This window comes from Molossus molossus, unplaced genomic scaffold, assembly GCF_014108415.1.
Source record: "Molossus molossus isolate mMolMol1 unplaced genomic scaffold, mMolMol1.p scaffold_m16_p_6, whole genome shotgun sequence".
In the NCBI taxonomy this organism is placed as follows: domain Eukaryota; kingdom Metazoa; phylum Chordata; class Mammalia; order Chiroptera; family Molossidae; genus Molossus; species Molossus molossus.
The window spans coordinates 19948328-19960656 of NW_023425399.1; the positions used below are offsets into that span (position 1 = coordinate 19948328).

The window sequence follows — 12329 nt, forward strand, 5'->3', positions numbered from 1 at the left end:
CCCTGGTTGGTCGTGCGGGTGGCAGCCGCTCGATGTGTCCCTTTCACATCGATGTTTCCCTCTCTCTCTCTTCCTCTCTCTCCCTCCCACTCTGTCTGTACAAAAAATGGAAAAAATGTCCTCGGGTGAGGATAAAAAAAAAAAAAAAAGAATATGTAGAAGTCCTACCTTCATTTCACTCTGCTGAAGTGTACATAAAAGTTGCATTTATTTGTTGTCTCTTCCATTTTTCTGAGTGTGTATTTATTTTATGTATGTATTCAGTTCTATTGGGTATAGGCACAATTGAAGTTTAAAATGGAGTCATACTCTTCTTACCCTTTTTTGCACCTTTATTTTTAAATATGCGATCAATATAATATAGTTAGTTCTGTGTTAGTAACTTTTACTTGCTACTCAGACTTTATTGTTGGAATGTACCATAATTTAGTCCCCACATAATTGATAGACCTTTAAGCTATCTCAGGTTTTTCACTGTTCTCAGCAATAGTGAAATGAACATTTTTCTTCATTTGTCTATGTAGTATGCAAACACTACCTCAGAGAACGTGTGAGTGAGGTGAGAAGCAGGAATAGTGAGATCATGACTTGGGGGAAGTTATGATTCTGCTCCCTTGGGAGTATATGTTATGCTCTGAATGTGCCCTTGGGGAACCATCATAGGGATGATCAGGATGGTCAGAAGTTGACAAGCCACATTTTAGGGGCAATATTCAAAAGAACTGGGACTGTTTCCCCAGATTTTAGCAGGGGATTTACTGCTTCCAGGTGTCAGGAGTAAGATGGAATAAGGCTTTCCTGTGGAATTTTAGACTGGGAAGACCAGACTAATGTGTATAAGTGAAAATTCAACAGACTTGGGTTGATTTGGGCAGGATTTTCTGATGAATGGGTTATAAGAGGTGGGTTTTCCATCATTGGATGCATTCAAACAGAGGCTGAGGTGCTGTGGAGGGGCATATGTGAAGCAGGTTGAACTCTTAGAATTATTCCAACTTTGGTTGATGGCATTCCAGATGGAGACCATGAAGCACCAAGATGGGAACAGCACTAACTGTGCCGGGTCAAGGGAAGGATTGACTGAAGGTCAGTTTAGGGGAGGCTGAGGCTGGAGGCATCCTGGGGTATGGTGCTGGGAAACCTGGAATGCTGAATGTTAAGCCAAGTGACAGATCTGGCCTTATTTGTACTCCTGGTGGTCTGCAGGTGTGTGAGTCGGGGAACACAGGGATAGTGAGGAGTCTGAGGATAATTGTGGTAACTGTAGGAGGATGGGTTACATGGGAGTCATGGTGGTCCATGCAAGAAGGTAGTGTTTCCAGAAGATGAAATGGGTGAATTGGAGAAGTTTGGTAGTATTTGATTGCCATTTTGGAAATGACTGGGCTGGGAGTTGAGGCTGGAGGTGGCCTTTTGGATTTATTCAGTAAATATTTATTGTTTAGGTGTTTGGGATAGAGCAATGAACAAAACAGACAAATATGCCTTCCTTCATGATGTTTACATCTCGTGGGGAAGACAAATTATATATTTATAGGTATTATAGAGTGATAAATACTAAAGACTAAAAGCAAGAAAAAGGTATGTGATGTGCTGGTGGTAATAGGGTTAATATTTTAATGTGTTTAGAAAAAAGAGCCTTTTCCTTCATAAGAAGATTATTTTGAATAAAAATCTAGAGGGATGAGAGAACAGCAAGCAATTTGGATATAAGGGAAGAACATGTCCTGCTTTGAGGTAGAAACAAGCTTTGAGGAATGGCAAGCAAGCAGACCTGTGTGGCCAGAATGTAGTGAGCAGGAAATAAGGTGTTAGGAGCTCAGATTAGAGAAATCTGTATCTTTCAAGACCTTGTAGGCCATGATAGAGTTGGATTTTTTTCTAAATAGTGGGAACTCTTTAGAGGGTTTGGGCAGAGGTGTCACATGACCTGACTTATATTTTAACAGGACACCCTGGTTGCTGTATTGAGAATGGCTTGTTGGTATGAGGATGTTATAGGGGAGGACATAGGCTCAGCCTTTGCCTGGGTGAAGCCTACTTGCCTTCCCAAGCTGGGACATACAGTCAGAGAAGGGTGGAGAAATACCCTCAGTGCTTGACTCAGGTCCTTTTTCCCTAGATGGCCCATTGCGTGACCTTGGTTCAGCTATCCATTTCCTGTGACCATCTGATTGACAAAGACATCAGCTCCAAGTCTGACCCACTCTGCGTCCTTTTACAGGATGTGGGAGGAGGCAACTGGGCTGAGGTGAGAAGGACCATGGGGGTTAGGGTTGTGGCAGGGACCTTGTATTGTTTTGGGCTGGAGGGTGTGTGACTGTGATGCTTATTGACCTGTGCCCACAGCTTGGCCGGACTGAGCGAGTACGGAACTGCTCGAGCCCCGAGTTCTCAAAAACTCTGCAGCTTGAGTACCACTTTGAAACAGTCCAGAAGCTCCGTTTTGGCATCTATGACATAGACAACAAGACACCTGAGCTGGGGGATGATGACTTCCTAGGAGGGGCTGAATGTTCCCTAGGACAGGTACATAGGGCCAGGGATTAGAATCCTTCAGACACAGGTTTGGTAAGAGTCCTGTCAAACAACCTAGCCTGCTTGGAACTTGGAGGGTGGGGGTCAAGCAGGACCTAATGCTACCTGAGATCTTGACCACACCCTCCTCCCTACTGTGCCCCAGATTGTGTCCAGCCAGATACTAACTCTTCCCTTGATGCTGAAGCCTGGAAAACCTGCTGGGCGGGGGACCATCACGGTAAGAAAGAACTCTGTAAAGGTGGGATCAGGAACTTTACCTTAATGAGGAATTTGTGAGGTGATACTGTCTCCTGCCTCCCTTACCTAGGTCTCAGCTCAGGAGTTGAAGGATAGTCGTGTAGTGACCATGGAGGTGGAGGCCAGAAACCTAGATAAGAAGGTGTGTGTGGAAGGCGGCCTTGGGGGTTCTCTCCTACCCAAGAATGAAGGGGACTGGAATGATGTGATGGGGGACCAAGGTGGGGACAGAGATCTGGAGTAGTGGTTGTTTCTCCCTGAGTCTTATAAACAGGTCTTCGGCATTGACAGGACTTCCTGGGGAAATCGGATCCATTCTTGGAGTTCTTCCGCCAGGGTGATGGGAAATGGCACCTGACATACAGATCTGAGGTGTGGGAACCCTGGGATTGGTTGGGGTGTGGGGTAGAAGAGAATCTCCTGGGGCTTATGACTACCAAGGTTTAGAACATAGAGAAAGAAACTATATTTGGGTAGAGAAAAGGATAGCAGCTCCCCACACACCAGCCCAGAACTCACTGGAGGCCTTGCCCTTCACCTTCAGGTAATCAAGAACAACCTGAACCCTACGTGGAAGCGCTTCTCTGTTCCCCTTCAGCATTTCTGTGGGGGAGACCCCAGCACACCCATCCAGGTGAGGAGCTTGCCTCCTAAGTGGACTGAATGGGGAAGAGAGGCTGGGGAGGGGTTTATTCTCACCTGCCACCTACCTCCTGGTCTTCATATACATACCCACCTTTCCCCCCAGGTTCGATGCTCAGACTATGACAGTGATGGTTCACATGATCTCATTGGTACCTTCCACACCAGCTTGGCTCAGCTGCAAGCAGCCCCGGTGAGTGCTGGCCCTGTTCAGGGGTGTTGAGGTGGGCCTAGAGGCCTATAGACCCAGAGAGAAGAGGGCAGGGAGGGGCAGGGCTGGGCAGGGCAGCTCCGCTCCGCTCCAAGAACATGGCTGATGTTCTTGGAGCTTTCTACCCTAATTTTTCTTTCCTTACCAGGCTGAGTTTGAATGCATCCACCCTGAGAAACAGCAGAAAAAGAAAAGCTACAAGAATTCTGGAACTATCCGTGTCAAGATTTGCCAGGTAAGACAGTAGCTCATGTGACCCAGGCTCTGACCTCTGAGTTCCATGGCCCCAACCCCTTTACCTTAGCCATGACCCTGGCTTCATCTGCAGGTAGAAACCGAGTATTCATTCCTGGACTATGTAATGGGAGGCTGTCAAATCAACTTTACTGTAAGTTACTTTAAGTTGCTTTACCAGGGGCAAGAGAACAGATCTAGGGCTCAAGGTAACCTTCAGCTCCCCTCTTCCTATCCTAGGTGGGCGTGGACTTCACAGGCTCCAATGGAGACCCATCCTCACCTGACTCCCTGCACTACCTAAGCCCAACAGGAGTCAACGAGTACCTGACAGCACTGTGGAGTGTGGGCAATGTGGTTCAGGACTACGACTCGTGAGTAACTTCTTCTCTTGCCCATCCCCACTCCCAAAGATGTGTCAGCCTTTGGGCTCACAGTTCCCTCACTACTGCTTCCTCAATTCACTGTCTTTCTACAGGGACAAGCTATTCCCAGCATTTGGATTTGGGGCCCAGGTGCCCCCTGACTGGCAGGTGAGCACTCTCCTTTCCCTATCATACTTGTGTTTTCAGTTTCAGGGTCCTGAATTTGGGGATGCAGTGAACTTGCTGCCTGGCACCCAGCTTTATGGGGAGATGCACAGATGTATCCCTACTGGCACTGTGGAGTGTGGGCAATGTGGTACAGGACTATGACAAGTGCTCAGGACTAAATAACTCCTAGTTGATACTTGGTGTACATACCATGGTACCCTTTTTCTGAGTACAAAGATAGTCATGGGGGTAGAGCCTCATTTTCATTCTTGCCCTCAGGTTTCCCATGAATTTGCCTTGAACTTCAACCCCAGTAACCCATACTGTGCAGGTAAGTCCCCTATTGGTCCCCCAGCATAAGGCAGATCTGTTCACACCTAGAGGGCCAAGCCAGTGCTGGCAAGGGAGAGTGACTCCATTGTCCAGAAGAATGGATTTTAGAGCTAGGTCTCTGAAGTCAAATCCTCATCCTGCCACTTAATAATCATGTGACCTGGGGCCAGTTGCTTAGCTTCTGTGTGCTGTGGGATTACAATATTGTAGGATATTGGAATATTTGAGGAGGAGGATGTGTATCAAGATTGAAGCAGTAAGCCTGGCACATATGAAGTGCTCTTTAAAAAAATGGTAGCTGTCATTATCTTTGCCTTCAAGCTCACAAGTACTTTTTTTGGGCATCAGTTCTTTTCAGGGTGCTTTTTGCCCCAAGCTGTTTTGTCCGGAGAGGGCCAAACTTTGTGGCTCCCAGTTACCCCTACATGGGTAACAAGTCGAAGTGGAAAAATTGACCTGACCTAATGCGGCCTGGGTTTTTATTTTGGCATGAGTCCAGACTTACAGAAAAGTTACAAGAATAGTTATAGGGGTTCATGCCATTGGAGCTCAGGGATCAGGGCCTGGTTCACAGGAGCTGTTGTTTACCTTTACCCAGATTCCTCAAACATGAACATTTCATCACATTTCTGTTATTCACTCACTCAAGTTCTCTCTCTCTCCATATATATATTTACATACACACATTTTTTTTTTCTGAAATGTTTGAGAATTGTAGTAGTAAACAGGCGCCCACATCATCATTCACATGGCCCTTTATCCCTAAATACTTCAGTGTGTTTCCTAAAATTAAAGACACTCTTATACATAACCACAGTACAGTTTTATAGAATTTATTCAAACTTTGCCAATTGTTCTTTTTCCAATCATCCTATCTATTACAGCAAAAGAAAATCTTAGATCACATGTTGCATTCAGTTGTTTTGTCTTCCAGAGTTCATGTCTTTCATGATATTGACATTAAGATTACAGACCAGATAATTTGTAGAATGCTCCAGTTTGGGTTTACCTAGTATTTCCTCACGATTAGATTCAGATTATGCATCTTTGGCGGGAATGCTACAGAAATGATGCTGCGTTTTCTTCCCAGTGCACCACATCAGGAGACACGTTGATTTATCCTATTCCCAGTCATGTTAACTTTGATCATTCAGTTAAGGTAGAGAGTCTACCAGGTGTCTGCACTATGCAAGTACTGTTTTTCTCTTTGTAATGAATAAGTATCTTTTTATATAGATCTCTGATTACTGATCTTTTACCCCCTCTAGTTTTAGCATCCATTGATGATCCTTGCCTGATTCAGTGATCTGATTGTCAAAATGATTTTGTAATTCTTCCTTCTACATTTATTAAGGAAGAGCTTTCCTTTCTCTCCCATTACTTAATATCTCAATAGATTCTTTATTTATTAAATTAATTATAATTCATTAATTTATTAAGTAGGTTATAATCTGATGCTCAAATGCCTTGGATTTTTCTGGGTACTCCCCTATTCTGGGTTTTAATTAACGCCGTGATTTAGGGCAAGTGTCCCTCCTGTCTTTGGCCTTAATTTTCTCTCTCATCTGTAGGATAAGGGTAAGTACCCTGAGTTACTGGGTGATTGAATGAAATGCACCTAGGTTCCCAAATCTCCTTACCCAGGATGGAGTGATGTCAGGACTGGTTCTACCCTGAGTAGCCCAGCATTTTATAGTGTTTTTTGCCCATCTTTCTAGGTATCCAGGGTATTGTGGATGCCTACCGTCAAGCCCTGCCCCAAGTTCGCCTCTATGGCCCCACCAATTTTGCACCCATCATCAACCATGTGGCCAGGTTTGCAGCCCAGGCTGCACATCAGAGGACTGCCTCGGTGAGGGTTGTGGGAGGTAGTGGTGATGGTCTCAGTCAATGGCTCCCTTGAGGGCTTTGTAACACGGGACTTCTTGTCAGTGTGGGAATGTATGTCTGGGGTGTTTAAAAGATCTCAGTAGATGATTGACTTGTCCCCAGCAATACTTCGTGCTGTTGCTACTAACTGATGGTGCGGTGACTGATGTGGAGGCCACACGTGAGGCTGTAGTTCGTGCCTCTCACCTGCCCATGTCAGTGATCATCGTGGGTGTGGGTGGTGCTGATTTCGAGGCCATGGAGCAGCTGGATGCTGATGGTGGACCCTTGCGTACACGCTCCGGGGAGGGAGCTGCCCGTGACATCGTGCAGTTTGTGCCCTACCGCCGCTTCCAGAATGTGAGTGGGGACAAGCTTGGGGGCAGATCAGATCTGGGAGTTTACCTTTCTGCCTTTCCCTGTGTGAGTAGAGATGCTCACCCTTTCATCTAAGTCTGGGGCAAGGTTGCATATTGGGTTTTGTATCCCTTCTTGGGTATAAAATGTAGGCCTTGGGAAGCTGTTGTGGACCCCCACTGACCTTGCCCCTCTTCTCCTGGCAGGCCCCTCGGGAGGCATTGGCGCAAACTGTGCTTGCAGAAGTACCTGTGCAACTGGTTTCCTACTTCAAGGCCCAAGGTTGGGCCCCATGTAAACCGCTTCCACTTCCAGCCAAAGACCCTTCACGGGCCCCTCAGGCCTAGATTTCCTTGGAGGGTAGGTTGTGGCTGGTCCTCAGCCCTGTGTCCCAAGGTCCATATGCACCAGTGCCCACCCATGCACATACTCCCCAGTGCTAGCACTATATTTTATACTTTTATACTTGCCCCTGCTATTGCTGCTCTTGATTGTACCTTCTTGCTCCTGGAGCTCCTCATTCAATAAAGATCAATGATGACCACTGCTTTGTCACCACTCTGTGTGTTTTGGGGTGGGAATCTGCTATTAGCCATGTTTACTTCTCTCAGCCTATTTGTTGACCTTAGGGGTTATTCAGTGAAGGATGCCTCTGATCCAGCTTCTTTCAGCACAGACCTCCACTCTATTCAACAATCAGCATGTTTAATTGGGCCCCCCTGTGGCACTGTCCCCTGCTTCCTCTGAGCTTCTCATGCCATGGGCTCGGACTCTATATAAGCATGTGAAATGGGGGTGACCCCAGTTGCTTAGAATCTGTATCTTCACCTTGGGAAAGGCAGTTGGGGGGTCATTCTGGGGAGACAAATGGATCATGCCAAGGACTGCCTTCCTCCTCAATCTTCCCTCCCTATCCCACTCTCTTAGCACCCTCATCCCCAGAGACAAACACACCTGTAGATGGAAAGTCTGAATCTCAGATTTCTCCACGTCAAAAGTGAATTTCCCCAAGAAAACTTCTGTCTCGTCATCCACCTGGAGGCCCTGGTAGGTGAAGAGTGAATGAAGTAACAGTGAGGCACAGGTGGAAGAGGGAGAAGGCAACTGTTGAGGACCTATTACATATGTGTTCAATAGCTGTATGCATGCTGTCATTTGTTTTTTGGTGTTAGGATAGTGTGTGGAATGTGGGCTCAAATAAACCATGCTGCAAATTTTAGTCTGGCCAATTGTTAGCTTTGTGACCTTGGGCAACTAAGGTCCCCCCCCCCTTTTTTTAGAGTGAGAGGGATGGGGGAGAGAGAGAGACATGGGTGGGCCACCTCCCACACAGCCCTGACGGGCAGGGGATTGAACCCACAACCTTGACTGGGAATCGAACCTAGGACCCTTAGGTCCTTGGCCAGTGCTCTTAACAACTGAGCCAAACCGGCCAGGGCAGGTCCCCTTTCTGAGCATTACTTTCCTCACCTGTATAGGTTGTGTGGATTCAAGGAGATAATCCATGTAAAGTACTGGGCATCGAGTTATCACTGAGTAAGCCATAACTAATATTTGGATATGTTTATAATTATTTATAACCTATGGCAGCCCTGACAGGCAAGTGGTGGTATCTCCATTTTGTAGATGTGTAAGTGAAGATTCGGGGGCACCAGTTTTCAAAATCCCCACCTCTCTGGCCTCAGTCCCACTCACATAGACTTGGAAACTGCGAGGGGCACTTTTGGCTCCCCCGCTGTGTGCCACACTGGGAGGTGGATGCTGCAGGGTGATGTCAGTCAGCTGCACACGACCCGGCAGCCGGATCACCACCTGGCCCTGGTCGCCCTCAAAAGCCCAGCAATTCCCAGGGAACACATCTGGCTGCAAGGGGATAGAGTAGATCAGAACCTGCGGGCCTAGCGACTTGGCCCTTCTCCATCCTGAGCATGGGTTCACAGTGACCCCCACCCTTAGTTTGACCCCATCTTCCTCCAGGTTCAGTCCTCCATCTCCAGTCCCTAGCAATGCCAGATTTCTCCAGCAAAACGAACCTTAGCCCAGCCAAGCCAGGTCCCGCTTCCAGCAGGGTCTCATCCTAGGCCCCATGCTCAGGTCAGCTAGATCCCACCTCCAGGGAGCTATTGGATTCTTTCCCTAGAGTCCAGTCCCCCCATCTCTCTCTGGGATCCAGGTTCCAGGCCCACCTCCAGGATAACCGTGGGTGGTCGCGCATAGTTCCAGAAACTGAAGTGATTCCAGAAGTAGGCACTGTTTGCGTCTTCATAGTCACGGGATGTCTTCTCTAGGTCGATGGAGGCTCCTGGAGCAGAGAAGAAACAACCACTCAGAGACTCCCAGACCTGCCCAACTACTGGGTCAGGGTCTGTCTGAGGTTGGCCTCCTTGGTTTGGTCATGTATAAGTCTGTCTGTGTCAATGTCTACATCTCTTTTCATGTTTAGTGTCTCTGGGTCTTACCCACAGAGCTCAGCGCATAGTCGGGTTTTCGCACAAAATCCTCATTCAACCTCTGGAATACAAGCTTGGCCACTCTCTGAAAAGAGGGAGAACGGGCTTGCAGGCTGGTTTTGTAGGGCGAGGGGAATAGTTGTCTGGTATGGGCTTTGTGGCCCCAAGAGAAATCCTAAAGTTGGGGCTCTAGGGCAGGGTTTTAAGGTTGAGAACCCAGAAAATGGGGCTTAGAAAGGGGTTCCCAAGGGCAGGGACTGTGCAGCAGGTGGAGCACCTGAACACCCCTGGGGCCAGGCTGTGAGAGCAGGATGCTGCAGGGCTCACCTCACTGTTGGCTGTGCGAACACTGGACACCTCCTTGTGCAGTTTATCTAGCTCGGCCTGGAGCTGCTGTAACTGCTCCCCCTGGGTGCGCACACGCTCATGGTACTTGCTGCAGGCAGGAGATTTGCACAGGGTGGGCTGGCTCCCTATCCCCAGGACACTTCCCATAAGCCCCTCCACAGGAGCACCTTTGATTCCCCAAATTCCACACCCCAGGTGCCATCTTTCACCTTATAGTCAGCATCACATGTTCCTATTGGAGGGAGAGAAGGACAAAGTACAGGGCTACTCAGTTCCCACCTACCCCTAGTCCCACTTCAGTCTGAGAGCAGCCAGACTCAAAGGGCCTTCCTTTTGAGGACAGCCACCCCCTCCCTTGACCTTCCAGGACCCCTCAGAGACCCTCAAGCACCTCTGGGAACAATCTCAGAAGTCTATTTATATCCATCCCTTCCAGCACTGTCCCCTCCTCTCTGCAGCCTAGGGGACACCCCAACAACCTCCACTTTCATAGCCTGCCAACCACCCACCCCAGGACACAGTCTCCCAGACTCACACTCTCCAAAGGAGGGACCAGGTACAGGAGACCCCACCAGAGTGCTGAAGAAAAAGGGGGGGGGGTCTCAGGGGAAGGAAGGGGAAGAGGGTTTCTCTGGCATAAAGGACATTGAAGAAGAGGCTTGAGGGGTTTGAGTCTGAGGAGGGGACTACAGGGCTCTGAAGCAAGCAAACTGGAGAGCTTAAGGGGCAGAGTGAGCTAAGGCTATATAAGAGAAGATGATCCTGGTTTGGCTCCAAAGCATCCAGGGCTGGGACCCCAGGGAATTCACCCCCCTCACCTGTCAGAAAGAGGCTCAGCAGTGACACAGCGGTGAGCAGGAAGCGAATGGAACAGACCTCCCTGAAGAACCGGAGGGAGGCTGAGGCCCGGGGACACTAGTGAACCCCACAGCCCCCACCCCAGGTTCCTAGATCCAGCAGCTCCTGTGAACACGACTCAACCAGGTCTGAATCGGCTCCAGCCTCAGCTGGGTCCGGCCCTGCTCCCCGCCTCCTCCAAAGAGCAGCACCTGGGGCTCCCTCTTTCCTCCCTCTGACCTGTACACACTGACCAGCACGTCTCCTAGCAGGGATAAAAACACGCTCAGCACCTGGAAAAGTAGGCCTGAGAAGAGGAGAGGGTGCTCAGAGACGGGACTATGGCTTAGAGAGGAGTAGAGATGGAGAGAAGTGTGCTAGAATTAGATGGGGGCAAGAAAGTGAGTTTAGACTCAGAGAAGGTCGATCGGGCTCAGAGAAGGGGCTGTGGACTCAGGCATGGGCCGGGGGCTGAAAACAGGGTCTCAGGGAACTGGAATTCGGGGAGGGAAGCTGGAGGGTTAGGGGGGATCCGGGCTAGCCTGACACACATACTCAGGAAGTTCTTGAATACTCGCGGGGACTGCGTTTCCTGCCTCAGATCCAGGGTCGAGAGAAGATTGAACTGCTCCTCAGAGACTACGGGAAAGCCAGCCGGTTCTGCGGGAGCCCAAGGGCTCCATTGGGGGCCTTGCGCACCGCAGGCCCCTCTTTCCCCAAGACCCGGTCGCAGGTCCCCCAGCCCAGAAGCCGGGCAGGCTCTCACAGGCTTTGGTTCCACCAAGCCAGGTCTCTCAGCATTCTGAGGCCCCGCCCCTCCAGGAAATGCGCCCTCAAGCTGTTGGTCCCACCCCCAAACGGAAGCCCCGCCCCCAGCCTTAGGTCTTGCTTCGGCTCCTGTCGCAAGTAGCCAGTCATGCTAACACAGAGGCCACGCCTCCTCGGTGGTGTCCAATTACAGAATTTTCTTCTCCCTTCCCATGATCATCCATCACACATGTTATTTAATGCCTCCCCTCCTCACCCTATAGGCCTCGCCCCTTTGTAGGTGCCCAGACTGTTTTATCCCGGTCCCGGTCCCAGCCCCGCCCCTTGTGCCCTGCCCCCTCCCTCGGCTTACGCGTTTTCGACCCCGCCCGCACCCGAGGCCCCGCCCCTCACGGTTGCCGCGCCACCGGCGGTCTGCCCTTTGTGGCTCCGCAGCGCCGGCTTCTGCCGAGAGCTTCCAGCCCATGTGGATCCTCCGGGCACTCCTGAGCTCAAGGCGGGCTCACCGCAGCTCGAGCCCTGGGCTCTTCTGCCCTCAGGCTCCCCGGGCCCCGACCCAGCTGACCGATGGCCGCTGCTGTCCCCCGAGGTGGTGCTCACTGAGCTGTTGTCGCTATAGAAGTTGGGCGTGTGCTTGTGCGGGGACGTGGCCGAGCCCGGGCGGGGGCTCCGCCGCATTCTGACTCTGGGCCGGCCCCTCACGGACGCCAAAGTCGCCGCCGCAACCGGCAAGGCACTTGGCCCTTCCTCAGCCGATGCGCGCCGCCAGCACCCCTCGGAGCCTGCGTGCAGCCGGCGGGCCCTACGACCGGACCCAACCTTCTCCCTTGTTTCTGAGCCTGCCTGACGTCATAGAGGAGACCATGATCTCTGCGGAACGCCGCGACCGAGCGTCACAGAGCCAGTCGCGGATCACTGGGAGCCATGGCAGTCTTATTTCACAAGTTAAAGCAAGCAATGACATCACAG

The 12329-nt window shown here is 50.1% G+C and overlaps 2 protein-coding genes across 12 annotated transcripts in view; one reads left to right on the forward strand and one right to left on the reverse strand.

The window, feature by feature from the left end:
- Positions 1-7501, forward strand: part of CPNE1 (copine 1) — a 38429-nt gene extending 30928 nt beyond the window's left edge. For 6 of the 10 annotated variants that reach the window (XM_036245628.1, XM_036245629.1, XM_036245632.1 and 3 more), the window contains 15 exons: positions 2123-2251; positions 2350-2529; positions 2684-2758; positions 2849-2920; positions 3070-3150; positions 3323-3412; positions 3527-3613; positions 3780-3866; positions 3960-4019; positions 4106-4239; positions 4344-4398; positions 4678-4729; positions 6450-6583; positions 6724-6960; positions 7164-7501. In XM_036245628.1, coding sequence (XP_036101521.1) covers positions 2123-2251; positions 2350-2529; positions 2684-2758; positions 2849-2920; positions 3070-3150; positions 3323-3412; positions 3527-3613; positions 3780-3866; positions 3960-4019; positions 4106-4239; positions 4344-4398; positions 4678-4729; positions 6450-6583; positions 6724-6960; positions 7164-7304 — 1614 coding nt within the window. In that variant the 3' untranslated portion in view covers positions 7305-7501. Of the gene's footprint in view, positions 1-1016; positions 1087-2122; positions 2252-2349; positions 2530-2683; positions 2759-2848; positions 2921-3069; positions 3151-3322; positions 3413-3526; positions 3614-3779; positions 3867-3959; positions 4020-4105; positions 4240-4343; positions 4399-4677; positions 4730-6449; positions 6584-6723; positions 6961-7163 lie in introns of all 10 variants that reach the window. The other 4 variants (XM_036245630.1, XM_036245631.1, XM_036245634.1 and 1 more) reach the window with 2 other exon arrangements.
- On the reverse strand, positions 7495-12149 carry SPAG4 (sperm associated antigen 4). Of its 2 annotated transcripts, none has more exons than XM_036245635.1 (12): positions 11735-12149; positions 11148-11252; positions 10833-10899; positions 10574-10635; positions 10291-10334; positions 9965-9987; positions 9735-9843; positions 9417-9492; positions 9144-9259; positions 8653-8820; positions 7912-8001; positions 7495-7812 (listed from the first exon to the last, which is right to left on the reverse strand). In XM_036245635.1, exons 1-12 carry the CDS (start codon positions 12036-12038, stop codon positions 7663-7665), a joined length of 1314 nt encoding a protein of 437 aa, XP_036101528.1. In that variant the 5' UTR covers positions 12039-12149; the 3' UTR covers positions 7495-7662. The 2 variants fall into 2 exon arrangements, with proteins under 2 accessions (XP_036101528.1, XP_036101529.1); XM_036245636.1 differs by having other exon boundaries at positions 11754-12079.
- Positions 12150-12329: the final 180 nt, after the last annotated feature.